General features: G+C 48.7%; 2 protein-coding genes across 6 annotated transcripts in view; one reads left to right on the top strand and one right to left on the bottom strand.

The window, feature by feature from the left end:
- NTPCR (nucleoside-triphosphatase, cancer-related) overlaps positions 1–17,728 on the top strand; it is a 35,556-nt gene extending 17,828 nt beyond the window's left edge. Inside the window, exons 4-5 of the mRNA XM_020885450.2 lie at positions 8,136–8,345; positions 17,083–17,728. Of these exons, the coding sequence (XP_020741109.2) occupies positions 8,136–8,345; positions 17,083–17,151 (279 nt within the window). The 3' untranslated portion in view covers positions 17,152–17,728. The remainder of the gene's footprint in view (positions 1–8,135; positions 8,346–17,082) is intronic.
- Positions 17,729–22,019: 4,291 nt separating this feature from the next.
- Positions 22,020–26,873, bottom strand: part of PCNX2 (pecanex 2) — a 296,271-nt gene continuing 291,417 nt past the window's right edge. For 4 of the 5 annotated variants that reach the window (XM_070471076.1, XM_070471078.1, XM_070471079.1 and 1 more), the window contains 2 exons: positions 24,461–24,909; positions 22,020–23,001 (listed from right to left, as the gene is read on the bottom strand). In XM_070471076.1, coding sequence (XP_070327177.1) covers positions 22,840–23,001; positions 24,461–24,909 — 611 coding nt within the window. In that variant the 3' untranslated portion in view covers positions 22,020–22,839. The other variant, XM_070471080.1, reaches the window with a different exon arrangement.

Genomic DNA, 26,873 nt, shown 5'->3' with positions numbered 1-26,873 from the left:
TTGAAATACTTTCTCTAGCAAGGTGAAACAAACATAAAATTACTGTATATTCAGAAACTGAACTGTACAAACCCAGAACGGTTGCTTTCTCCTTGTCTAAGCTGTCCTCTGTTTGTATGCATTTACCTCATTAGTTAGAAAAATAGTCACCACACCATTTCATTGTAGCAAAAATAATCAACTTTATCTCCTTCAGGAAATTTCTAATAGAAGGTTCATTATATTTGTGTGTTCAGTCATGTCTGACCCTCTGTGGCCCCATGGACTATACCTTGCCAGATTCCTCTGTCCATGGGATTTTCCAGGCACAGGTACTGGAGTGGGTTGCCATTTCCTCCTCCAGGGATCTTCCTGATCCAGGGATCGAACTTCTGTCTCTTGCATCTCCTGCATTGGCAGGCAGATTCTTTACCACTGGCACCACATGGGAAGCCCCTAGTAGAAGATTATCAGGCATCAAAAATACCAAACTTTTACCAAAAGCTTAAATAATGATTAGAATCTTTTAGTAAACAATTGAAAATTTTTTTAAAAAGTTATTGTGAACACTGTCAGCTGATAAGGAACATTTAGAAGTTAATACAGGCACACCTCACCTCGATTTACTGTACTTTGCATCTACTGCATTTTTTGCAAATTGAAGATTCCTCACAACCTTGTGTCTAACAAGTCTATTGATGCCATTTTCCTGCAATATTTGCTCACTTCATGTCTCTGTATCACACATTGGTAATTCTCAACAATATTTCAAACTTTTTCATGACTATTATATTTGCTATGGTGGTCTGTGATCAGGGATCCTGATGTTGCTATCGTAATTGTTTTGGGTGCCACGAACCATGCAACATAAGGTGGTGAACTTATTCAGTAAATGTTGTGTGTGTGTTCTGACTGCTCCACTGACCAGCCTGCCCTGTGTCGCTTGCCTCCTTATTGGGCCTCCCTAGTCCCTGAGACACAGCAGCATTGACGTTGAGCCAGTTAATAACCTTACAGTGGCCTCTCAGTGTTCAAGTGAAAGGAAGAGTTGCATGTCTGTCATTTTAAATCAAAAACTAGGAGTGACTAAGCTTAGTGAGGTGGGCGTGTTGAAAGCTGAGATGGCAGAAAGCTAGGCCTCCTGTGCCAGTTAGCCAGACTGTGAATGCAAAGGGAAAGTTCTTAAAGGAAATTAAAAGTGCTTTTCCAGTGATCACATAAATGATGAGAAAGCAAAACAGCCTTATTGTTGAAATGGCGAAAGTTGTAGCATTCTAGATAGAAGATAAAACCAGCCACAACATTCCTCTAAACCAAAGTGTAGTCCAGAGAAAGGACCGAACTCACTTCCAGTCTGTGAAGGTGGGCTGAAAGAGGTGAGGAATCTACAGAAGAAAAATTTCAAGTTGGCAGAGGTTGGCTCATGAGGTTTAAGAGAAGAAGCCATCTCACAGCATAAACATGCAAGAGGAAGCAGCTAGTGCGGATGCAGGAGCTGCAGCAAGTTGTCCAGGAGATCTGGCTCAGACAGTTAATGAAGGTGGCTGCGCTCAACAGCAGATCTTCAGTGTAGGGGAAACGGCCTTATACTGGGCGAAGATGGTATCTAGGACTTTCGTAGCTGGAGGGGAGAGGTCAGTGCCTGCCTTCAAAACTTCATGGGACAAACTGACTCTTGTTAGGGGTCAGTGCAGCTAGTGACTTGAAGTCAAAGCCAGTGCTCATTTACCATTCTGGAAATCCTAGAACCCTTCAAAATTATGATAACTTGACTCCTTTTCTGCTCTATACATGAACAACGAAGCCTGGATGACAGCACATCTGTTCACAACAAAGTTAATGAGTATGTGAAGCCCGTTGCTGAGACCTACCACTCAGGAAAAAGATTCCTTTCAAAATATGACTGATTATTGAGAATGCACCTGGTCACCCTAGAGCTCTGATGGAGATGCAGGGGGTTCATGCTGTTTTCATGCCTGTGGATGTCCATTCTGCAGCCCATGGATCAAGGAGTAATATCGATTTTCAAGTAATAAGTAATACATTTTGTGAGGCTATAGCTGCCATGGATAGTGATTTGCTTGAGGGATCTGGGCAAAGTCAGCTGAAAACGTTCTAGAAAGGATCCACCATTCTAGATGCCATTAAGAACATCCATGGGAAGAGGTCACAGTATCAGTAGGAATTTGAAAGAAGTTGATTCCAGTGCTCATAAATGACTTTGAAGTGTTCAAGACATTAGTAGAAGAAGTAACTGCATATGAAGTGAAAATAGCAAGAGAACTAGACTTAGAGCCTTGAAGATGTGACTAAATTGTTGAAATCTAAGGATAAAACTTTAAGGGATGAGGAGTTACTTCTGGGTGAGTGAAGAAAGTAGTTTCTTTTTAAAAATTGGTTTGTTTCTTTAAGCACGTTCGCTTTTTAATTCATTTCTGGCTGCGCTGTCTTCGTTGCTGTGCATAGGCTCTCTAGTTGTGGAGAGTAGGGGTGCCCTCTGGTTGTGGTGCGTGGCCCCTCTTGTGGAGTGTGAGCTCAGCATGTGTGGTGTGCGGGCTCAGTTGCCCCGCAGCATGTGGAATCTTCCTGGACGAGGGACTGAACCCATGTCCCCTGCATTGGCATGCGAATTCTTATCCATTGGACCACCAGGAAAATCTAAGAAAGTAGTTTCTGGACATCGGAATCTACTCCTGGTGAAGATGCTATGAAGATTGTTGACATGACAACAAAGATTTAGAATGTAACATAAACATAGTTTATAAAACAGCAGCAGGGTTTAAGAGGATTGACTCCAGTTTTGAAAGTTCTCTGGATAAAATACTCCCAAACAGCACTGTACACTACAGAGAAATCATTCATGAAAGGAGGACTTGGTTAGTGTGACAGACTTCATTGTTGTCTTAAGCAGTTTCCACAGCCGCTTCAGCCTTCAGCAACCACTGTTGAGATCAGTCAGCAGCCGTGAACACTGAGGCAAGATGACCCACCAGCAAAAAGATTATGACTTGTTGCAAGTTCAGATGATGGTTAGCATTTTTTAGTAATAAAGTGTTTTTTAATTAAAGTACATTGTTTGTTTAGACATAATGCATTTGCACACTTAACGGACAACTGTATAGCACGAATATAACTTTCAGATGCAGCAAGAAGTCAAAAAATTCACGTGACTCATTTTAGTATGATACTCGCTTTATTTTGGGGGGGGAGGGGGTGGTCTGTAAGTGAACTCTGCATCTCACCAAGGTAAGTCTGTGCATATTGGGCTACCTGGGCGTATCTTCTCTGCTGTGTGCAGAGGTGAGCTCCTGGCAGAAGCCCCTTCACCTGCAGAGCACATCTGCCAACTAAAGTGGACCATTCTCCATACATGATACAATGAGGTTGATATTACTGTTCAATATGTTATGTTAAAAATAATATGATTAATCCAGGAAAAAAGGAGTTTTTGTGGCTGTGCCTCTGTGGGGACCCTAGAAACTAAAACACTCTTCCGTCTCATTGGTGAGAAAAGTGGTTTTTCATGGTGAGGAGACTTTGTCATGCTCAGTTTGTTCTTATTTCATGTTAAAACCGTGCAGGTAGAATCGCCTGCAGGGCGATTGGGAGGCTGGGCCATCCTCCCAGCCCCGTGCCGTGGGACTGGGTAAGTCACTTAGTCCCTGGCTTTCTCCTTAATCATAAAACAGAGGTGTTGATACCTGCTATGTGAAGTTGTTAGGAATGAAGGCGATCTGCTTGTAAGGTGTGTTAGTCCCTGGCTGCTAGATGGTGCAGAGCGTAGTAGGGATGGTTATGATTTTTTTCCTGAGAAGTCCCATGAGGGGATGGGCGTGGTCCCTTGGGAAGATGTCACATCAACAGTCTGATCTGTGTTTGCTGGGAATGATGGGCCAGAGCTGGCAGTAAATCCATCACGGGACCCACAAGCCTAGACATCTAGTCTGGTCCCAAGGCGCTGGGATCAGAGGACGAAGGGGTTGTTAATCTGCCAGGGCCGACCGTCAGCCAGCAGACACTGTTTCAGCCCCAGGATGGTTCTTAACAGCTTGGCAGATACCAAGGTGCGTCATGGCACTGTGGCAAGATGCTGGTGTGGGGGGCCCGGGGAGGCCCGCAGGGACAGCCAGGAGGAACCACCAGTCTCCTCCGGCAGCATGTGTGGTTGGGGGCGGCTCTCGCCCAGCGTGCGCTCCGTGCTGAGGGGTGTGTCAGGTCGTCTAGACATCCTGGCCACCAGCCTGGGATTTTACTCCCCGGGGACACGCAGTCGACCCGCCACCAGACTGCCGAGAGATGCTGAGACTTTAAAGCTTGGAATAAACACACATAAAAGTCTGATTGGAGTCCTGCCTTTCATTTAATAAGATGGTCAAAGCATCGGGCTTGCTCAGCGGTGGCTGTGTTTTCGCCATTTGCCTCTCCAGCTTCCCCAGGACTTGTGGCTCTTTGGGAGGCAGGCTCAGTTGTGCTGCCTGTGTTCTGCCCATGGCCCCCTGCTTCCCTCCCGTCACTTTTGAGACTTGCTGTCCCAGACAGGCAAGCTCAGGAAGCCAGTCTGTGTCTGATGTTTAAAAAAAAAAAATGGCAACCTAATACCACCAGAAATAGGTATTATTTAAATGATCCAAAATAAGGCAGAAGCAACTTTAATTAGCTTTTTCTTGGTTCAGTATTTTGGTTGAATGAAATTGCTTATTTTATGTTTACATTTTCTTTGTATCCTTAGAACGGACGCCTAAGGATTAAGCAAAGGACCAAAAGAATCACTCTGTTTTCAGCTCCGTGGCAAAGCTGGTATAAAGCTACTTCATTGTTGCTCTAAATTGATTTAATCTTTCTGGAAAGCAAACTAGCTGAGTGTAACCAAAGCTAGAAAATTATTCATAACTTCTTTTGCCCCTGGCTGGTCAATTTTAGGACTCTCTCCCAAGGAAATAGCTTCTCTCTCAGAACCAACAGAGGGACTCAAACATGCTTTGCACAGAGAAGGTTTTCCTGCTCTTTGTGGCTGTGAGAGTGTACAATCAGCAGAAATGTAAGCTGTGGAGAGGAGCATGGGGCGTGACATAAAGGACCGCAGTGATCCTGAGTTGCTCTGGGGTGGGGGAAGGGATGCCGGGAGAACAGCTGCTCCCTGGATGGCCTGCACAGTGCTTTTAACCACATGGCCACCCAGAGTCTTCTGCAGGATCCTCACCCCATACCCGTGTCTGGAGCCCATAGCCAGAAACAAGAAGCCAGGCCAGGGCCATTGTCCTGTACTCAACTGTGTCTTCATCAGCTCAGATAGTCATTTACAATGATGGGAATGGGGTGAGTGCTCACTGGCTTATTTTTTGTTTCCTTTTAAAATGGAATTTATACAGGAAAAAAAAAAACCAATTCTGAACGTAACAGTAGTTCTTTTATTAAGCTGGTGAATGTATGTTCATTGTTATTTAGAAAAACAGACTGATAGGCTTCTGAGTAGCTTAGCCTCTGGTAACTGTCTCTCAACTGAGCAGGAATAACCCAACTTTTCATTAAAAATCCCAGACTTTTTGAGATTTCTATAGTTTCTGTATAAAGAAAGTCCCTAATTCTGGACAGAATGGAGATTTTTAAATGCAGCGTTTTCAGCTGGTAGAAAACAATGTCTGCAGGTGCGTCCAGGTGTCTTTGTGCAGCAGTTTAACGAGGTGGGTGAGTGCTGATGGGTGAATGCTGTAGGGTGGCTGGGAGCCCTGTGCCTTGTGTTGGACCTGTCTGCGTGTATTCACATACACAGCTACATACATTTGACCCCCTTGTGTACATGCACCCACTAAACACACAGGGGAGCTGACACATTCTTCCGTGTTGTTTCTTTATCTGATCTGAATGCTTTCAGAACCATGGTTCTGGTGTGCTGGACTTGAGTTCTGTCTGGGGTTTTGACAGCAGGCTCCAGGACAGCGTCTACAGGGGACAGTCTTTGGGGGCAGCAGGAAGCGCCAGACACGCCTTAATCAGAGGCAGGTTGGTTGGGATGGCTTGCTGTTGGGAGCGTGTCTGTTTTTATGCTGGCACACAGGTGGCCAGTAGCTGTTTCTTTTCCTCCACAGTCAGGCATTCATTTCTGAAGCATCTGTTGACACAGTGACCTCCCCCACACTCTCCCTCCCTATATTGCCCGCCAGTGCAGGGCAGCATTGGCTATCAGCCCAGCCTGCACCGTTCACCTCCACAGAGAAGAAAAAGATGAGTCACACCTCGTCTGCGCCCCTGGGAGGGAGACAGGGTAGCCGTGTGTGTATATAAACGCACGCAGATAAACTCAGCTGAGAGGTAAACATGAAGTGTATTAGAAACACCGAAGTTTGAGTGAGATTTAGAACCTCTTGGACGATCACAGTGGACCCCTTTCTGGTCTTTCTGTCAATAAAAGGAGTAGAAAAATATATGTACTGGATAACAAGCAGGAAAATTAAAAGAGGACCACTCACAGAAAAGTTTGAAAGCGGTGCCCTGCGGCTTCCCTCCAGGCTCATATGTCTGTTCCCAGAGACGTCTCCCCTGTCTTCCTGGCCCCACACAGCGAGCAGCCTTTCAGGCACAATGTGTGAGCTCCGACGTTGATTCTCAGCCATTGGACAGCATCCCACCCTCTGCAAACCATACAAGGCTCCAGGATCTGCCCCCAGCCCTGCCTGTCACAGGTCACCATGGCACCCCCCCTGCAGCCACTGGGAGAGCTTTGGTATTAGTATTAGAATTTGAGCAAAATCTAGCTTAACCCAGCCATTCATTCTGAGAATGTGTTGGTGTCAGTACTTAGGAGTCTGAGAACTTATAGTGAAACATACTTGGTAAATCAGCTTTACATACCATTTTCAAAATAATCATTTATACAAAGATATAGAAATATGTTTGTTACTCAGCACTCATCAAAGTGTTTATTGTATGTTCCATTGTGTCCCTGCTGTGGAAAAACTATTCAGAGTCCTACCGGCTTTCTCTAGGAGGGCTTCCTAGAGAGGACATGTGTATTGGTTAGCTGTTGCTGGGTAGCAAATTACCCCAAGATCTAGCAATATGAAACAACAAACGTTTATTATCTCATACAGTTTCCCTGAGTCAAGAATCCAGAAATGGCTTTGCTGGGTGGTTCAGGCTCAGGGTCTGTTATGAGGTCAGAGGGCCCTGAGGCTTCCAAGTTCACAGTGATGGTTGTGGGGAGGGCTCAGATCCTCCCTGGCTGTTGACATGTGGCCTCAGTTCCTTATCTGTTGGACCTCACCATCAGCTGCCTGTGTGTCCTCACAGCACGGCAGGCATCTTCCCTTGGAACAGGTATGGGTGGGTGGGTGGGTGGATGGGTGAGATTGGGACCAGGACAGAAGCCGTGATCTTTTTTCCTGATCTCAGAAATGGCATATCATCCCTTCGGTCATTCTTTGTCCATGTAGTGCAGGGCAGCATTGTACTGTGGGGGCGGGGTCTGTAGAGGGTGCCAATCCTAGAAGCTGGGAATCTTGAGGGCTCTTGGAGGCTGGCTGCCACACCTGTTCCTGGAGAAGTCTTCAAGTATGTGACGTAGTGGCAGTGCATTGATGTAAAGTCATTAGAAGGGGAATCTGAGATTCAAGGGCACAACCTACTCACTTTTCTCCCTCTTAAGCCAGGACTCCTTCTCTTTGAATTTTCACTTCTTTCCAGTGACCCTCTCAGCTCAGGTTGTGAAGTACACAAGCATCTTCCTGGAGTGGCTACATCCTCCCAGCAGACGGACTCCTACAACCCCAAGTCCAAAAAACAGAGGCCAGTGTTACTAACAAGGGCTCCCAGGCTTGCTGTCTCATTTCTTTCAGACCTGAGGCAGGTGGATCCTTGTTTCCTGGATGGATATAAATATAAAACTTGATTGTTATTGGGACCGTTCTAGAAGAGGGACAATTGCCAGGAAAATGGGGAGCTCAGGGAATTGAGTCTTCTGGGCGTTGGGGTCCCCAGGGGAGAGCTCCTGATTTCCTCTGCCGGTGGTTTGTTCTGGGTAGCTGGAGAGACCGCCTCCTGCCTCCTGCAGGGGGGCTGCCTGCCCTGCTCTGCCTGGCAGTGAGTGATGGGGGAGGGGGACCCTGGGCCCTTTGCCTGGGGTGACTCCGGGTCCCAGTCAGTGTCTCTGTCACCTCCAGGCAGGTGCCAGTGGTCGCCCGGGACAGAGCATTTGTGTCATCGACGAGGTGGGGAAGATGGAGCTCTTCAGTCAGCCGTTCATCCAGGCCGTCCGCCAGGTGCTGTCCATGCCAGGGACTGTGGTCCTCGGCACCATCCCCGTACCCAAAGGAAAACCACTGGCCCTCGTGGAAGAGATCCGAACCCGAAAGGACGTGAAGGTGTTGAGCGTGAGTACCCCGCGGGTGTGAAGCAGGTGCCCTGAAACAGCCTGTGACTCCGGAGCACATCCGTGGCTTCAGGTCGCCATAGCTTTTCCTCTTAGGCTGGAATATAGGCGCGTCTCGCTTCCTGTGAGGTTATGGAGCTGAAATTATACCACTGCTTGGTGACAAAGCGGTCTTGCCTCTGGGACCGCCGGAGGGACCGGCTCCTCCCGCCGCGCTCCCGCGCCCCCGCCAAGCCCTGGCCTCGCCAGCGTCAGCAGCACGCGGCTGCGGTGCTGTGTGCTGAGTGCCTCTTCCAGGGTGATGAGCTTACAGAGGCAGACAGTGCTGTCTCACTTTAAAGGTTTCCCTTTGAAACTGACCCCCTTCTGCTTGTGTGGCTGCAGGTTGAGGCACAGATTCCAGATGCCGTGGAGCAGTACTGCTCAGAGAGCTCCCTCCAGGGTGAAAACGTGCCTCCCGCACCAGGCGGGGCCGAGCCACGTGTGACCGTCCACATTTGAATTAAATGACACGAAATTAAGTTAGAAAACTCTTCCTCAGTCACGCTGGCCACTTGTCAGGTGAGACGCTCTGCCTGGAAGTGCGACGCTGGCTCTGGGCAGGCCCAGGAACCTGTCTTCCCGAGCTCCCGGGAGCTCAGGCCCTGCCGTGGGAGGAGCCGCGGGGTGAAGCTGGTGAAGGGCAGGTAGGTCAGGAGCAGTGGCTGAGCCGGTTTGCAGCGCTGATGGGGCTGCGGGGTTTTGCCCACATACGCGCTTTTCTCCCGTCATCCCTCTGCGTCCTTCTTCTCGGATACTGTCCTCCCGGTGGCATCTTAGTGTCTGCGTCAGTGACAGCCACATCCCTGCGCTCACACCCTCCCCCCACCAAGTGAACCAGTGCCGAGTAACCGTGTCACCAGGGTCAGCTGCCCTCGTGGGGCATCCACATGTTATCTCCATAGCGTCCAGGGTACTTCTGGGCAGTTGGCAGCCGTTAAGGTTAGAGCAGCCAGGGCTGGAGCAGTGTGTCTGTAAGTTGCTTCGTTCATTTATTCTCTCACTTGATAAGTGAGAGATTGAGCATCTCTGTGCGTGGATGGAGCATCTCCTGTGTGCTTGGCCTCGTGCTAGGTCTTGGTGATGAATGAGACACAAGTCCTTATCCTCATGGAGCTGAAATTCTAATGGAGGGGCTGGATAACAGAAATGTGAGCAGGCAATTACACGGTTTCAGTTGTGGCTAAACGCAAAGAAGGTGAACCCAGGCATTGTGGTCTTTGGGGACAGGCGGTAGTGATCAGGGGAGGCCTGGGAGCCACACAGGGTCACTTCCTCAAAGGGCGTGACTGTGTCTTCAGAGTTTTATGTTACCTTCTCTATCTCTTGCATGGCATGGCCTCCACATTAGAGTTTTTGGTTGTGATCATAGAGTTTCTGTGGCAACAGAGTCAGTGAATAATAAAAGATCATGAAAGACAATTAGTCTTCAGGTCAGATAGCTTCCAAGCTGGGGGCCTGCATAGCCGCTGATGCTAAGCTCCAGGGATTGGGTGTCTCTGCACACTACTCTAATAGCCCTGCAGTGGGCTTGGGGGTTGACTGTTAAATCAGAAACAAGTGCTGTATCTTAAGACAGTACCACAGATTTTCCTCTCTAAGCTAGGAAATTATTCTCTAGGCAAGGTAATCATTGATCTTAATGATGTATAAATAAAGCGATTAGCTTTTGGTTAATTATGCAAGAGACCCCGTTATTCTTGTCTTTCCTGCATTCCTTTGGGGCTCCTGTGAACTTTCTGCATATATTTTATAAATGAAGCAGCTCACTCATCTGCAGATTTAGGAGTTGGATTAGATATTTCTTTGGTCCTTTCTCTTTCTAACAAGCAGCAGAGTTACCTGAATTTATTTTTGAGAGCATCCTTTGCATCAAACACTTAGTCCATGGTACAAGCACATGGTGAGGAGTGTACCCTTCCCTCCAGAAAAATGGACCATGGGACAGTCAAAATCTGGAGATGAGAAGACAGATCAGAGGGAGGTTTCCAGAAGGAAGGGGTTCTTGGGTGGATTTTTGAAGAGGAAGGAGGACAGGAAGGGAGAATATTCCAAATAAGGAAATAATTTGTGTATAACATGGAGGGCGGCTTCCCTGCTCTGATAGAGGATGTGGAGATGGGACTGAAGTCATGATGTTGGGGAGGGATTCACAGTAACTCAGGGCTGCTCACAGTGTCCAGACTGTTCGTCACAGGGTTAGGTAAACAGAGCCTCACTTACCAGAAATACAGCTGAGGGCCCTTCCAGTTTGAGAGAGAGTGTTCCTCCTCCTGAGCACAGCTGACAGCCTTGGACGTTGTACGTAAAACAGACCTAAGAAGACCTGAATGGTAGCTGGAAGAAGGCACGCAGACTAGGGACCTCAGGACCCCGGGAACAGCGCGGAAGACACAAGTGGAAGTCACTTGTCATGCTGAGAACCAGGAAAATTAGCCTGAGTGAGAAAGAAAAGTAGCCTACGTGCCAACAGAAGGATGACATAGATGTTGGGATTATAGGGTAGAGATTTTTCAAACAACCATCATAAAAATGTGTCAGCGATCAATTACAAACCCACTCGAAACAAATAAAAAATAGAAAGTCTCAAGCCAAGACATCAAAAGTTTCAGGAAAGATATGGAAGCTATCAGGAAGACTCAAATGACAATTTTAGGATGTTAAATGCAATAACTGAATGAGAAAGCCCGTGGGTGGACCCAGTCAGCTGAGTGGAGTTGACAGAGTCAGTGAATGCGAGCAGTGGAACAGCAGAGATTGCCCAGGAAAGAGCAGGCTAAAAAAGTTAAAAGCCAGAGCCACAGGGAAGCTGTGAGACTCAGCAGTGTAGAAACTTCCATCCTTATGCATGTTCAGGCATCGAAGTTTCCTTTCTTAAAATTCTGTTTCCCTCTCAGAAGTTTGGAAATGTTTTTCGTATTTATTCTAGAGCTTACTGCTAAGTGTGTAGCTACTGAAACATGTTTTAAATATATACCTGTTGGGAGTATAAATCAATGGTAGAGCATTTGATTGCAGATCAAGAGGTTCCCAGTTCAAATCCGGGTGCCCCCTCTAAGGTCTAAATTTGGGCTTCCCTTGTGGCTCAGCTGGTAAAGAATCCACCTGCAATGTGGGAGACCTGGGTTTGATCCCTGGGTTGGGAAGATCCCCTGGAGAAGGGAAAGTCTACCCACTCCAGTATTCTGTCCTGGAGAGTTCCATGGACTGTATCGTTATGGGGTTGCAAAGATTTGGACACGACTGAGCAACTTTCACTTCACTTCATGAGGCTATTTGAAACCAGATGTCAAGAGAATATTTAATGGTGATGTCAGTGCTGTGGGGACAAGAGGTGAAGACCTTCATGGGTCCAGATTATGACCAACAGGCACCCCACTCCAGTACTCTTGCGTGGAAAATCCCATGGACGGAGGAGCCTGGTAGGCTGCAGTCCATGGGGTCGCTGAGTCGGACACGACTGAACAACTTCACTTCCACTTTTCACTTTCATGCATTGGAGAAGGAAATGGCAACCGACTCCAGTGTTCTTGCCTGGAGAATCCCAGGGACAGGGGAGCCTGGTGGGCTGCCGTCTGTGGGGTTGCACAGAGTCAGACACAACTGATGCGAATTAGCAGCAGCAGCAACTCTTTACTGCTTCCGTCCTTCTCTGAACCACAACATTAAGAAATACTTTTATCCCTGCCGGTCACTTCTAACAAAAAGTACGAGTTTGGTCACATTGGTGGCATTTCTAGTGCATATTGCTTTTGATTTTCTGTGCAGTGTCTCCTTGTTGGAGATGCTGGAGAATGCTGCCTGCTGAGGGGACAGGAGATGCCTGGAGTCTGAGGACTGGGGGTTGAGAGGCCTGGGCTGGTGGCCCCCAGTCCTGGGACACCTAAAGGCAGTGCTGAGGTCCATCAGTGTGTGGGGATGTGGCAGCAACCGCATCATCAGGGAGAGCTGGCATGCCTTACCCAAGGACATTTGGTTAGTGGGGGTGCAACCAGGATTCAGACCTCAGTCTTTTGACCCCAAAGCCTGAGCATCAGCGTAGCCCTGCTGTGTGTTAACTTTGAGGGTAGGGATGGTTCAGGTGACTTAAAAAATTTAATATTCCTAGAGATTATTTGGTTTTTCTACTTTATAAAAATATTGCTGTAACTAAAATCTGTTCTACTATTCTGAATTCAGAGCCATTTAAACTTGTCTTCCATAAATCCGTTTTTCCTCTTGTAGTTTTTGCCAGTGGATTGCAAGATCACAAAATGGGGGCTACATCCCAGCTTCCCTTCAATTTGGAAATTTCTATACCTCCTCTTACTCCTCCTGGCCTTGGGTATTTTAACCAGGCAAAGTGTGAACCGTTTTAATCTCACAGGACTCTGATGCTGTTTCTGGGGCACAGACTCCTGTAAGTACAGGAGTGCAAGCACACCTGCCCCCTGCCACGTCAGAAGTCAGGAGGCAGGATTTTCTGTGGTTTTTATAGAAATTAACAAGCCAGTCCTAAAATTCACATGGAAATTGAAAGGACCCGGCTAAGACAACCGTGAAAAGGAGAATGATATTGGAAGACTCATATTTCCTGATTTCAAAACTTACGGCAAAGCTACAGTAATCAAGACAGTGTGGTGCTGACATAGAGACAGACACATAGATCACTGGGATCGAATTAAAAGTCCAGAAATAAACCTTTACGTCTGCAATCAACTGATTTTCAACAAGAGTGCGAGGACAAGTTAACAAAGAATAGTTTTTCAGCAAATGGCTCTGGAAAATTGGACATCCACATCCAAAAGAATGAAGTTGAACTCTTCTCATCAGACACAAAAATTAACCCAAACTCATAGATCTGCATGTAAGAATGAAACTATATAACTCCTAGAAGAACATGTAGGAGTAAACCTCTGTACACTTGGGTTAGGCAGAGTCTTATTTGATACACCAAAAACACAAGTGACAAGCAAAAGAGATTTCATCAAAATTAAAAAATTTTGTGCTTCAAAGGACACTGTCAAAAAAGTAAAATGGCCACCAATAGGATGGGAAAAATATGTAAAAATCACATACATGATAAGGAACTTCATGTATCCCAGGGTACATAAATAACTCTTATCACAGTTCAATAATTTAAAAAGAAATAAATATATGAATTAAAAAAGGAGCAAAGACACAAAAGACATTTCTCCAAAGATAGAAAAATAGTAGAAAAGCACATGAACATATCTGTAACATTGTTAGTTTTTAGGGCAGTGCAAACCAGAACAACAGTGAGATAGTGCTTCACATTCCTGGGATGGCTATGATGAAGTTAAAGGAAAGGAATGGGAAATAAAAGTGTTGGTAAGGATGCGGGGAGATTGGTGCCATCATACCCTGCTGCTGACACTGGAAAAATGCAGCAGTTCCTCAAAAAGCTAGATATGGCATTACCCTATAGCCCAGCAATCCCACTTCTAGGCGTGTACCCCGAAGAACTGGAAACATGTTCACACAAAAATTTGTACACACCATGTTCGTAGAAGCACTGTACATACTAACCAAAAAGTGAGACAGACCCAAATGTCCATTAGGTGATGAACAACAAAGATGTGGTTGATGTACACAAATGATGTACATACTATCTTCTCCCAGAAGAAGAGGACATGACGTGGGGACACGTACTCAACCTGGAGAAATTAACATCACGTGATGCCAAGTCAGGGAACCCTGTCACAGCGGATTCCAGACTGTATGATTCCGTCTACACAAAATGTCCAGAATAGGCAAATCTGTCCACCCAGACCTTGGATCCGTGGTTGCTGGGGCCTCGGGGAAGGTGTGAGTGTAGTGATCAGGAGTGGGGTTATTTGCGGAGAGGGAGGGGAGGGGTGATGGAAATACTCTAACACACAGTGCTGATTATTACACAACTCTGATCGTACTAAAAGCCACCGACTTCTGTCTTTAAGAGGTTGAATTGCATGGAATATGAATTATATCTCAGTAAAGCTATGTTGTATGATGTCTACATGGTTTTTGTTGTTGCTGTTTTGGTGTTCAGTTGATAAGTTGTGAAGGACTTTTGTGGCCCCATGGCCTGTCATGGGGGTCCCGGAGTTGGATGCAGCTGAGCACACAAACACAAAAGCTGTGTTGTGTGTGCTGTATGCTCACTCAGAAATCCATCGGCAGGACGGCCAAACAAAGAACCATTCCTCCTGCTTCCTTCTCTAGGGAGACATGGCGTTGCCCTGGGATGTGGGATGCAGTCCCTTCTCTGCTGTGGGCACTGCGTTCCCGAAAACCCCATTTGCAAAGTAATTCTTGCTTTAGAACCTTTAAACTTCAAGGAAAAACAGAGTTAGAGGGTTTGAATTCATGAATCATCCTATTTTTAGGTTCAGTAAAATGAACACAAAATATGAAACAGACTAGTAGTATTTGATATGTATTAGCTGATAATAATGAGCATTGTCAAATTAATTTCCTTTTTTATTCTCCTGCTTATTTAAAACCTGTCAGGGTGCTTCCCACGTGGTTTCTAGGAGATGTATGTGGTTTTGTGTTGCTCTCTTGCACATGGTATATGCATAAAGAGATGTGTTTTGCCCATGTGTTCTTCTGTCCAAATGTTTGCACCTTCCTGATGTTATGGCCCTGAGTCATTGACAGCTCTGAGGCCTTTCCCTGGCCCCAGGAGTCTCAGAGCACTTTGGATGCTTCCTCGGTCAGAGTCTTCATAATCTGTATTTAATCGCTCAGCTCTATTTCAGAGCCCCTCCTCAGCTTAGAACATAGTAAACATTTTCTGTGTCAGGCCCAGGATGAATGCAGTCCAGCCCTGGAACTCAGGGTCTGATCTTCACGGGACTTGAGGCTGAGCCACTCCTGCATTCCTGGGAGGGCATGGTGGGAGGTGGGGGGCGAGGACGCTGGGGTCCTTCCCGAGCCGTCCTCACCTCCTTTCCCCTCCCAGGCCCCAGTGCCTTCCTCTAGTTAAACGCTGCGGAAAGGCTGGAGTCCTCCTGAAAGGGAGGGGCAGCTGCGCTGACAGATGACACTGTGCTTGTTCCCTGTTCTTGGATTTGCGAACTTGTCTTCAGTGGGCCAGGAGCACGGTAACTGAACACTGTGAACGGTTTCACATAGACATCTCACTGCATGATTTTCAGAAATCACCTGAGGAAAATCAAGGGGGTGGCAAAAACAACCAGTGGGCAGCATCCTGGGACACCACCCTCAGGGGCCGGGGCTAAGTCTTTCTGAGACTGTTTCTCAGGAATTCTTCCAGGGCCCAGCTTGTACCCCGGGGCCGAGGGCTGCTCCCACTGGAGAATCCCTCTATAAGAAGGATGCAGGGTGCAGGGGGCCAGGCGCTGAGGTCCGCTGTGCGTTTCCTCTTGACATGTATGCACCTCCCAAACCAGGGCCCCTGCCACCCCCAGGGGCTGAGGTCCTGCAGTGGGACCAGGCCATCTCCTCTCAGGACGCACCTTCCTGGACCACTCAGGTTTCCCAGGTGCGTGCACTTCCTGTCAGCACGAGTCTCCGCTCTGCTCTCCTCTTCACTGCTGCCCTTCTGCTAGGTCCACTGGTCAAAACCAGCCCGGGCATAACCACCTGTGGAAGTCTTTCCTTCTTTCCTGATCACCGCCCCCCACCCCCTCCGCGCCGCCAGCATCCCGTGCCTCCCGACTCGCAGGGTCTCAGGGCCCTCTGCCAAGCCTGCCTTCCCAGTTTTATGTGTGCCCGCGGACTGGTCTTCAGGCTCTGCGAGGTCAAGGTCCTGGCTGTCTCGCCACTCCCGGCACCTTGCCCCGGCACTGCGCATTGAATGTCGTGTGGGTGGCCCAGGAACGCGCTGGTGATGAGGAGAGACCACCCTGCCCCTTGCTGGGGAAACAGCCCCCAACCAGGCTCCGGGGGGTGGGGGGTGTTTGGGTGCTTGAATTGTACTCAGTGGGCCTGTGGTAGTGAAAGAAAGAAAACTATAACACAGATTCTCAAGCAGAGCTTGAATCCACTCTTGTTCCTTTTGTCTGTAACAGTGATAATTGCTGAGCTAACACATCGGGCGCAGGGATCTGCGTTCTAGTCTGCCCTGCATCCCCTATTGTGCCTGAGATCTCAGCAAAAGCCCTGCTCTCCACCACGCGCCCTGCCCCCCGCACCATCCTCATCCTCCAGGTGCAGAGTTGACTGGTGTCAGAGGCTTCCTGCAACTCACAGATCTCCTAAATCAGGGAGAGAGGAGTGGATTACTGCCCTTCAGAGAACCCCGGAGTCCTGGGTGTGAGGCTGCTCTGAGGGGGCTTACCTGGCGGGTGGGGGCCCACCTGGAGCCGTGGTTCTTCTGGCTGCACTCGGGCCTCCTTCCATCCAGGTCAGGCTTCACTCGAGCCGCATCCCAGCCTGCTTCCCCAGCAGCCCTGCCAGGCTCAATTCACAGCTCTTTTCCTGGTTAAAATCCATCTGTCATCAAAACCCACTCTCACTCTGTGAGCCGTCCCTTCGCAGGAGCTGGTGGTGGGATTTGAGCCCACCTGCCCCGCTTTCAGGGCACTCTGGGAGGCCTGGGGCTCCTCCCTGGGTGAGCCTTGCCTGGGTCATGCTCTATAAAGCATATGTCATCTTCTGGGCTGTTCTGTTAGAGTATAACCTGGCAGAGTAGGGAACTGAAGAAAAGGAAAGGGACTCTGAAATCTGCTTTCCTGCTTCTTCCTACTTAGGTAACCAAGGAGAACAGAAATCACCTTTTGCCAGAGATTGTGACCCACGTGCAGAGCAACCAGAAGTGAAGAAGACATGTCACCGCTTCTCTGCACGTGCAGACGTTTCTTCGAGAGGAGCCCCAGTGCCCTCCCCGACCAGGTTTTATGCCTTGGTTTACGAAACCTTGGAGGCTTTTCCAAAGAGAGCCTGACAGCTGTTTTCCATAAAATGTTTTAAAATATCAAATTAGCCTTAATGCTGGATTGACTCTACAAGATTAACAATCCACTGTGGTGTATTTATGCTGAGAGATTTCTGTTTATTTCCTCTTGCAGTTGTGCATATGATTTGGGTAAATTATGAAAGAAGAAATGGTTTTCAGGAGTATTAGATGGAATTTGCCCCCATTGAAGTTTATAAATGTGTTCAGGGGAGGGGGGTGGGGAGGAGTTCACTGCCTGATCATTTTGGCATGTCAGGAAAATTAAACCCCTCCCCGGGAGCAGCTGCAGCCTCCTGCAACTTGGAGTGATAACAGTTATTTTATTTTAAGAAAATCAGTATTTCAGGAAAAGCCATTTTCAGTCCTTCCCTGCCCGCATCTTTGACTGTTTATCTGTTTGCTTATTGCTTAATAAAATAAAGAGAAATGTGACAGCTGCAGACATGTGGGTCCTGATGTGGGAGAGATGAGCAGCCTTTAGAAATGTTGGTAGCACTTGGTACTCAGCAGGGGTTCAGATCAGAGCCCCACTTGGGCCCCATTCATTTAGACACGTTCACAAATTTTTCTGGGCCCCGTTTCCCTTCCAGAAAAGGGGTGAGTGAGTGCCATCAGAGGAGGGCTGCCCCGGCCTGAAGGAAGCCACCCTCGGTCTCCACCCAGTCCCCTGGGGAGTGGCCAGGGCCAGAGCCGGGGCTGTCGGGAAGAAGGCTGCAGAGAGACGAGGTTCGGCCCTGGCAGGGCCCCATGGGCCAGACCACTGAACCCAGAGCTCACAGAGGGTAAGAGTTGCTCTCCCAAGGGTGACGGTACTCGAGCGATAAGACATTTCAGTGTCTTTGAATTGCCAGTATATTTTTTTAGCCTTAGCCACAGTGCCAGCTGGTGCTATTGCTGGGAGTATGCATGAATGTGACCACTGACCCATTTGGGCATGTGTAGAGAGAGGAGCCTGGTAAGGTGGGCCCTGGGACAGCAGACAGTGCAGAAAACACTGGCATCTAAACGAGATGACATCTTACAGCCTGTGACTGGCTCTTAGGATGGTCTGTCTGCCCCATGGTGGCTCTCTGAAGCCTGGTCTGCACTGGCCCAGACTCTGCAGGGTCACACCTAGAAAGGGTCTCCCAGATTATTAGTAGACCTCAGCCTGAGAAAGGGTGCCTGGGCCAAGGCTGAGGGTGTGGGCATCCCACTCTCCCTGCCTGGACGACTCGTCCTGGGAGGCTCTGCTGTGACATCCGACAGGCGGGCTATGACAGGAGCTTCACTCAGTGGGGCCAGAGGGCACAGCTCGGCGCGGTCTGCAAGCTCAGTGCACTGGGGTGGCTGCTACTCTGAAGTAGGTAGAGGCTTCTCAGGTGCAGGGGCCCCATTCCTGTGATAAATCTACTCCCCTTCAGGTTCCACAGCCCTGGATGAGGCCCCCGCAGCCCTCAGCACCAGCAAAGAGGGAGGCAGGCTGAGTAGGTCTGGGCCCCATGCCCCCAGGACCCTGGCCTGGGGCGCAGGCTGCCCTCTTGGGGCTCCTGCCCCAGCAGGAAGCAGCCTTCACTGGCACCCCTAGCCAGGGACTCTGGCCGTTAGTAAAAGGGGACATTTTCCACAGGAAACCAACACAACGTTATAAATCACTCATATGCCAGTAAAAATTATTTTTAAGAGTATCCAAAGTTAAAAAAAAAAAAACAGAAACAAGGGGGGAGAAAGGAAAAGGAGAGCTTAAGAGCCAAGGCCAGATGTGCTTCAGGAGGGGGAGTGTCGGGGTCTCCTCGCACCATGGCCCTGGGCAGTTGCTGGTGGGGGAGCTCCTGCACTCTTGCTCGTGATGGCCTTGGCAGGAAAGGATTTGAGCCCAAGTCTGAGTATCTCTTCCCATAACCCCCCACGTGCTCCCTTACCCGGGAATTCAGGTTGAACTCTAATCCCCCATGTGATGATGTTAGGAGGTGAGGCCTTTGGATGTGATTAGGTCATGAGGGTAGGGTCATCATGAAGGGGATTAGTGCTCTTGAAAAAGAGGCTCCCTCACACCTGCTGAGGAAGTGGGTCTCACCAGATACTGAATCTGCTAACAATGTGATCTTGGACTTCCCAGCCTTCCAACTGTGAGTAATATTTGTTGTTTAAGGCTCCAGCCTGTGGTATCAGAATAATGAATTCACAAATAACTGCAACTCAGGGCCAAGCATGCACAGTCTGTAGAAACAACGTTCTGCTGAGGTTAAAGAGGGAAGAGAGGGCAGGACACCTGAGGCTCACACACTCGCTGAGCACATCTGTGGACCACTTAGGTGAGGGGCTCCCGGAGAGGAGGGGTGTGGGGGCCACTGAGATCAGGAATCCTCTTACACCTGAGTTTGAAATGCCTGCTATTCAAATAAATCCAGATGCCTAGCATTGCTGTGTGTGAGTCCAGACTTCAAGGGGGAGTTCACTCTGAAAAGCAGAGTGGACGTGTGCAGAGCTCGTGTGAAGAGCCCAAGCTGGAAGACATGGTCGGACAGGACGCGGCAGAGCTGACGTGGAGGCCGGGCCTGCCCAGCTGTTCTCTCTTCCTCCTTGTAGCAGCTGCTGCACGCCCAGTATTTTAAAAGTGGGACTTTTTTGGTCTGTTTTTGGTCGTGCCAAGGGGCTCGTGGAATCTTTGTTTCCCAACCAGGGATCATACCCAGGACAGAGGTAGTGAGAGTGCTGAGTCTAACCACTGGGCAACCAGGGAATTCCCCAAAAGAGTTATCTTTTTATCTCTGAATAAGCACATGTTAGGGAGATGATCCTCTAATTCACTAAATATGGTCTCTATCGTGGCTGCCATGAAGAGGGCCCCGTAATGCTGTAAGTCCGTTAAGTTACAGGGGTAAGGGGCGATGCCCCTGGGAAGGTGGGATGGACTTGCCCCTCTCTCTCTTCCATCTGTGTCTGTGTTTGTGGAATGCTGTGTCTGGGAAGATCAGGTGGAGGCAGGCCTGATGGCAAGAGCTTGTGACTTGGGACAGAACAGTAGGAAAGTGGAGGAGGCTTGAGGAGAGTTCAGGGAACAGGCCTTGTGATGCTTCTTTCATGGACCAAGAGAAGTCCGCACATCTTAGAAACATCTTAACAATCTTAGAAACAGCCTGCCAGGCAGATGGTTTTAACACACAGTATAGAATGTAGACTCCATAATTCCAGAATAGCCACATGATTCATATAAAACCCAGCACTATGGTCTATGTTATCTTTAAAAGAGAAGCAATTTTGTTCAGCATTCAAATGTAGAAAATAACTCTTAGCTCAAGTCCAGTGTAACATTTTAATAACTCCAGTAGGAAATGTTACCTTTGGAAAATTTCTTCTAAATGGGGGCTAATACAATATTTTGCAAGGGGTACACTCTGATAAACAGTTGATAGGCTGAAGATGAGATTAATGAGCTCATGAGTTGTAAATATAAAAATTGTTTACAACACTTAAAAAAAACACGTGACTGAGTTGTTGACAGCCCCGAAGAGTCCTGGAGGGAGGCCAGCCGTGGTCTCAGCCGTGGGTCTATGTGCACACACATTCAGCGTGCACACGCAGGCAGCTTTCCTGCTGTAGAAAGTGCAGGGCATGGCAGCCCTGCCTGAGGAGTCTGGCCCTGAAGTGGGTAGACCACACCTTTCCTCCTCCCGCTGGCCCCCCAAAAGCTGCCAGAGAACCAGGATAATAAGCAGTAGACCCAGCGGTTGAAGCAGCAGCTCGTGAATCTCTCGTGGAACAAGATGCAGGCATAGCAGGGATGCGCTTGCCTCCCACCTGCATCACCCTGTCCCTATAGACTGGTTTCCCAGCTCTTTGAGCAGCTCTCACTTTCTCTGAAAGCCATGCCTCTGCTTCTTACTTCTAGAGGCCCAAGGAACACCCAGGCTGAATGCTGCTGGGCGTGGGTCATTTTCTTACCTAATTCAAGTGACCACCCTAATATAGGGAAGCCGCCCTTTAGTCCCGAGGGCTTGGTTGCCAAGTTGCCCAAGAGAATTTCAGAAACTGCCAGCCAAGTCTGTTGAGCCAACTTAAAGAACTGTGCTGAGGTTATTTCAGCTGTTCTTTAGACAGACATCTGCAAATCCATCAGAAATAAGAAAAATGCACCTCTAGGGATCACTGATTTGAGAATGCACTCTGTCTCTGATGAGACTCTACTGTTATCAATTGCTAATTCTTATTTTACCAAACAAAAACAGTATTACCATCTACTTCCAAGAGATAAGGAATTCTCTACAGTACCATCCCCTCTGCCTACACTTCCAATCCCAAATACCTTTAAGAAATTTGTGTGACTGCTTTCAAATTGAGTATCTCTAACTATTGTCTTTCCAAAAGGGATGCCTCATCAGGTCAGTGATGGATATTTTCCATGGACCCTGTTCTGATACCCCTTCTTCCCCCCTTACAGCAGCAAGAAGTCACGTTTCTGCTGTACCTGTTGGGACTCTTAAGATGAGAAAAACTGTCTCAGAATTTGCCTACAACATTCTAAATCAACTATACTTCAATTTAAAAAGTAATTAAAAAAAGAATCTGAATAATAATATACATATAACTGAATCACTTTGCTGTACACCTGAAACTAACACAACATTGTAAATTATACTTTGTAAAAAACAAAAAAATAATTTGCCTAAATGTCATTCTTACAGTGAAGGATCTTTTTTTTTTTTTTTTTAAATAAAAGTTTAGTAGAACTCAAACAACCGGACACAGCAATAACTGTAAACATTTTAATTCCAAAAACAAAGTATGTGCAAATGTCCTGTGACACATTAAGGATTGCTTGGCTTGGAAACAAGTATGCATTCCTGGGAAGCACACAGGAACGCCAGGAGAGATGGGGCCTGGCTTCCTGCAGGAAGTTGCTGTTATTGCAGTTAGCATCATTCCTAGGTGGCTCTCTGTGGCCTGCCTTGACTAAACTTCTACACGCACATTGCTGGGGGCATTTGGCTCCTTTCACAGGATGTTTTGGATGTGACTGCATGCACTGTCACGATTTTTGCAGTAAAGCTGTCACTGGTTTATATTTAACATCTGCATAAATATTATCAAGAAGTGAGATGTTTACACATAGATTGAACATTAGTGCATTGGACCAGCTCATGGTGTGATACGCACTGCTGTCTGCTGCTTTTTCACGGTAACAGTGAGTGTAAAATGCCAGTTGTTTAGCATGCAGCTGTCTTCTTATCATCAGGGCAGGAAGGAATTATGTGCTCTGCTTGAGTTGTCTTAAGATGTTACATGGCTTTTGTTTGAATCGTCCAGTCCTGGGAAGGGTGCCTCCTGCATCCCACCACTCGGGCCACAGAAGTCAAAGGAGAGGGGGACCTGGTGTCAAGGTTTGTTTTTATCACGTGAGAGATTTTTCAAGAACCTGAGATCGAGTTGCTCTGTTTTCTACACAGCATTCATTTTTCCGTAGGACACATCTGGCTCAAACTCTGTGCTCTGTTTGGTTTGGGGAGTGCAAGGGGGAAGCCAGGGGGTTTGGTCCTTCCCCTACACCACAGCTCCTCTGGCCCGAACTCGGCTACTGCTCGTCGGAAGCACTCTGCTGGGAGGCCGTGTCGTCCAGGCCCATGTCCTCCTGGCTCGCTCTTCTGCACATCACCCCCAGGTTCTCGGCCACGTGGTGATCTCGGAGCAGCCCCTGCTCAGTGACCTCCGAGTGTTCGCCAGGCTCAGAGAAGTGCTTCCGAAGAGAAAAGAGAAGCGAGTTTTATGCTCAGCCAAGCTGATCACCTCCCCTGATGACTATCTCACAGCTGCAGGTGCCGGCTGGTAGTGTGGCAGGGACACGGGGTCAGAGTCTAAGGTAAAGTACAGTTACAGAGGACCAAAGGCAGCTGGACTTGAGGAAGGGCCATGCAGTCCCAGTCACGAGTCTAATACAGTGAGAGGGGTGCCTCTACATACAGGGACCTTTTCTCGGGTAATCTGCAAAGAGATGACCTTGGGTAAAAAGTCACTTGTGAGCCGGGATTTTCTGAGTTTGGGTCAATGTCACTTCATATACACAGCCCTGCACCCCTGCTAAATCCTGCAGGTTTAATCCCAAACAGTAATACCGAGGCTTTTTTTATTCTGGCTGAATGTGGTCCCAAAGACTCAGCCATCCTTGTGGGAGAGAGGGAGAGAGAATTTTCCAGAATCCCAGAACTGCACCCACAGATTGTCATAAACACATACTGGGGGTGGCAGAAAGGTATGCATTGTTATTGAGGAATTGAGAAAAAGGGAAGGAGATTTGTTCACATTTAGTTGTCTAACTAAACTGGGTTAAACCCCTGAAGTAACCTGGGGCTCCAGGGTGCTCATAACCCTGCCCTGAAGGCTGCAACCCCCAGGCTCTTAGGGCAGGTCACACTGGCCCTGGCTTCAAGGGGACTGGGGTGCCACTGTGTGGCTTCTGGGGGCGGAGCGGGAGGGCCAGGCCCTCATCATCCACCTCCAAGCACCCACACCCGGAACCACAGGCCGGCGGGCTGTGACTCAGCTCCACTGCAGACAGGACAGTGCCGAATGTTCGAACGGAACTGCAGGCATCCAAGCTGGTGCTGGCTTTTGCCTTAATGTCTCCTATTCTTCCCCTACAGAAGAGAAAGGCTGGGCATTTATGTGTATACTTACTTGTGACGCTCAGGGATTCATCCAATGCCAGCTAGCTAGGGATTCTAGATACCTAACGATTTATTTGGGTGAAGTCCTCAAAACTCTCTAACATTTAATTGCATAAAGCAGAAGGCCATCTCAGCAGCTTCACAATGAAATCTAGTGGCGAGGAATTGGTGAGGATCTGCCCACCAGGCTGGTGTACATATGTCCTTTCCTCTCCCTCCAGCCAGAGGAATGTGAAAAGAGAAGGACTACAACGGGTCCTTTACCCTGGGCCCATGGAAGCCTGCCCCCACAGCCCCGGTTCAGGGCAGAGGGGACTCTGCCTTCGGGCTCCCTGCAATAACGCCTGCTCAGGGGCCACTACTACAGGACCGGGGTGATGTCTCCTGTCGGCTTCAGAGCGCAGACATTCCAGCTCCTAATCTCACCACTGGTCTGTTACTCTGCAAACGCTACGGGGGAGGTAACGGGAGCCTGCAGGAGGGAGCCCGAGTCCTCGGGCCAGGAGCCCTCCCCGCCCCCTAGCCCCTCACCCGTGTGGACTGGCTGGCGGCCCTGGCCGAGGGGCCCAAGGCAATGTTAACGCTGCTGGAAGACTGGGTGTCACTGGTGTTGCCCCCCTCGGCAGCAGACAGCCCGGAAATGACCAGCGCGCTGGAGAAGCTCCTCTTGCCAAACAGGAAGCTGAGGGTGGAGCTGGTGGACGAGCCCAGGCTGGACCTGAGGAGGGCCTCGGCCCGCTCTCGGACGCTCAGGGGGCCGGCGGCAGGGGCGGCTGGGGGCTGTGAGTGCAGCGACGCGGCCGAGGGGCACAGGGACAGCCGGCTGCCCGAGCGCCGCGGCGCCAGCTCGTGAACCGACGTGGACGTCTGCAGGAAGGTCGGGCGGCTGCCCGCCACCGGGCCGCAGGCGCGCGGGACGGGCGGCGTTTGGCTTAAGGCCCTGTGGGCCTGGGCGGACTGACTCCTGCCTTTTCTCCTGCCTTTAAAAGAAAGCAGAGCAAAACAGATAAACAGCAAGGCCCTACTGTACAGCCCAGGGAACTCTTCTCAATGCTCTATAATAACCTATATGGGAAAAGAATCCGAGAAAGCACATATATATAAGTGAAAGTGAAGTTGCTCAGTCATGTCCGACTCTTTGCGACCCCATGGACTGTAGCCTACCAGGCTCCTCAGTCCATGGAATTTTCCAGGCAAGAGTACTGAAGTGGGTTGCCATTGCCTTCTCCAGGGGATCTTCCCGACCCAAGGATCGAACTGGGATCTCCCACATTGCAGGCAGATGCTTTACCGTCTGAGCTACCAGGGAAGCCCAATATGTTTGTATATATGTTTGGGCTTCCCAGGTGGTAAAGAATCCGCCTGCCAATGCAAGAGACACAAGAGACATGGGTTCGATCCCTGGGTCAGAAAAATTCCCTGGAGGAGGAAATGGAAACCTACTGTAGTATCCTTGCCTGGAAAATTCCATGGACAGAGGAGCCTGGTGGGCTACATACAGTCCATAGGATGGAAAAGAGTCAGACACAACTGAGCGCGCGTGCACACACACACACACATGCACACGTGCACACACACACACACATATGCGCGCACGCACACACACGCACGCACAGAGTATGTATGTACAACTGCATCACTTTGCTGTACACCTAAAATTGACACGGCATTGTAAATCAACTATAAATTAAAAAACCCATAAGACAGGGAATTAAAGAGAAAGAAGGGGAAAGCAGGAGCATTCAAAAGGCCATTCATCTAGTTAACCAGAGCTTTCTAAAATGGGAAATTGAGAAAAAGCAAGCAGACCAGACCAGGTTGCCATGGCAGGTGGTCCCTAACGTCAGCATCTTCGAGGTGAGGTGGGAGGCCTGCTCTGGAACCCTAGAGAGCCAGGTTGTCCCCTGCCTTCTGGGCCGGGACGGAGGGCTGGGAGCCCAGGCCGGGCCTCCACTAAGGCCTGAGAACTGAAGGGTGGGGTGTGGGCATTGTTGTGGGGAGCAGCAGCTGGGGGTATGGGCCTGTCCAATTTGCCCGGCTTGTCCTGGCTTTCACACCAAAGTCTCATGTCCCTGGAAGCATGAGGAAAAACACTCAGGTTTAGATCATTTGTAGTTGCCTTCAAAAAGTGGTGTTAAAAAAAAAAAAGGGTTGAGCCACACACACTGTGGCCTTTATTTTCTAAAAAGCTTTCCCTTAAGATCAAGGTCTTTGAGAGGAAGCTCTCCTCAGGCTCACAGGGTCACCCAGGTTCCCATGTCTGTCTGGGCTCCCAGTGGACTGGAGGGGCTCCCAGCTCCCTTTGGCCAGCCATCCTTCCCCTCGGGGGGTCACTCCCGGCCTAGCTCTTGCTGAGAATCACTGAAACAAGGCCATTTTGACACAAGGACTGGACTGCCCAAGGATTTGGTCCAGGCACATCTCTGGGGGCTGTGAGTGGGGAGGCTTTAAAGTGCTGGGCCCACCTCTGCAGTTGTAGAGACCAGGCCGGTGGAGGAAGGCTTGTGCTTGCTGGAATGCTGAATTCCTTAACTTAATCACCAGGTGGTTTAGTCCTTAAGTCTGACTCTTTTGACCCCATGCACTATGCACTATGCCCTCCAGACTCCTCTGTCCATGGGATTCTCCAGGCAAGACTACTGGAGTGGGTTGCCATTTCCTTCTCCAGGAAATCTTCCTGATCCAGGAATGGAACCCAGCTCTCCTGCATTGCAGGCTGATTCTTTACCAACTGAGCTACAAGGGAAGCCCAGAGGGTCTAATTTTAAAATATTATTTTAACAACAAGGTCTTACTGTATAACACAGAGAACTATATTCAGTGTCCTGTGATAAACCATAATGGAAAAGACTAGGAAAAAAAGAATGTACAATGTATAACTGAATCACTTTGCTGTATGTAGAGCAGAAATTAACACAACACTATTAATCAACTATACTTAAAT

This window comes from Odocoileus virginianus, chromosome 7 (genome assembly GCF_023699985.2).
Source record: "Odocoileus virginianus isolate 20LAN1187 ecotype Illinois chromosome 7, Ovbor_1.2, whole genome shotgun sequence".
Lineage (NCBI taxonomy): Eukaryota > Metazoa > Chordata > Mammalia > Artiodactyla > Cervidae > Odocoileus > Odocoileus virginianus.
The sequence above is the reverse complement of the archived record's forward strand: the minus strand, read 5'-3'. Positions and strand labels throughout refer to the sequence as shown.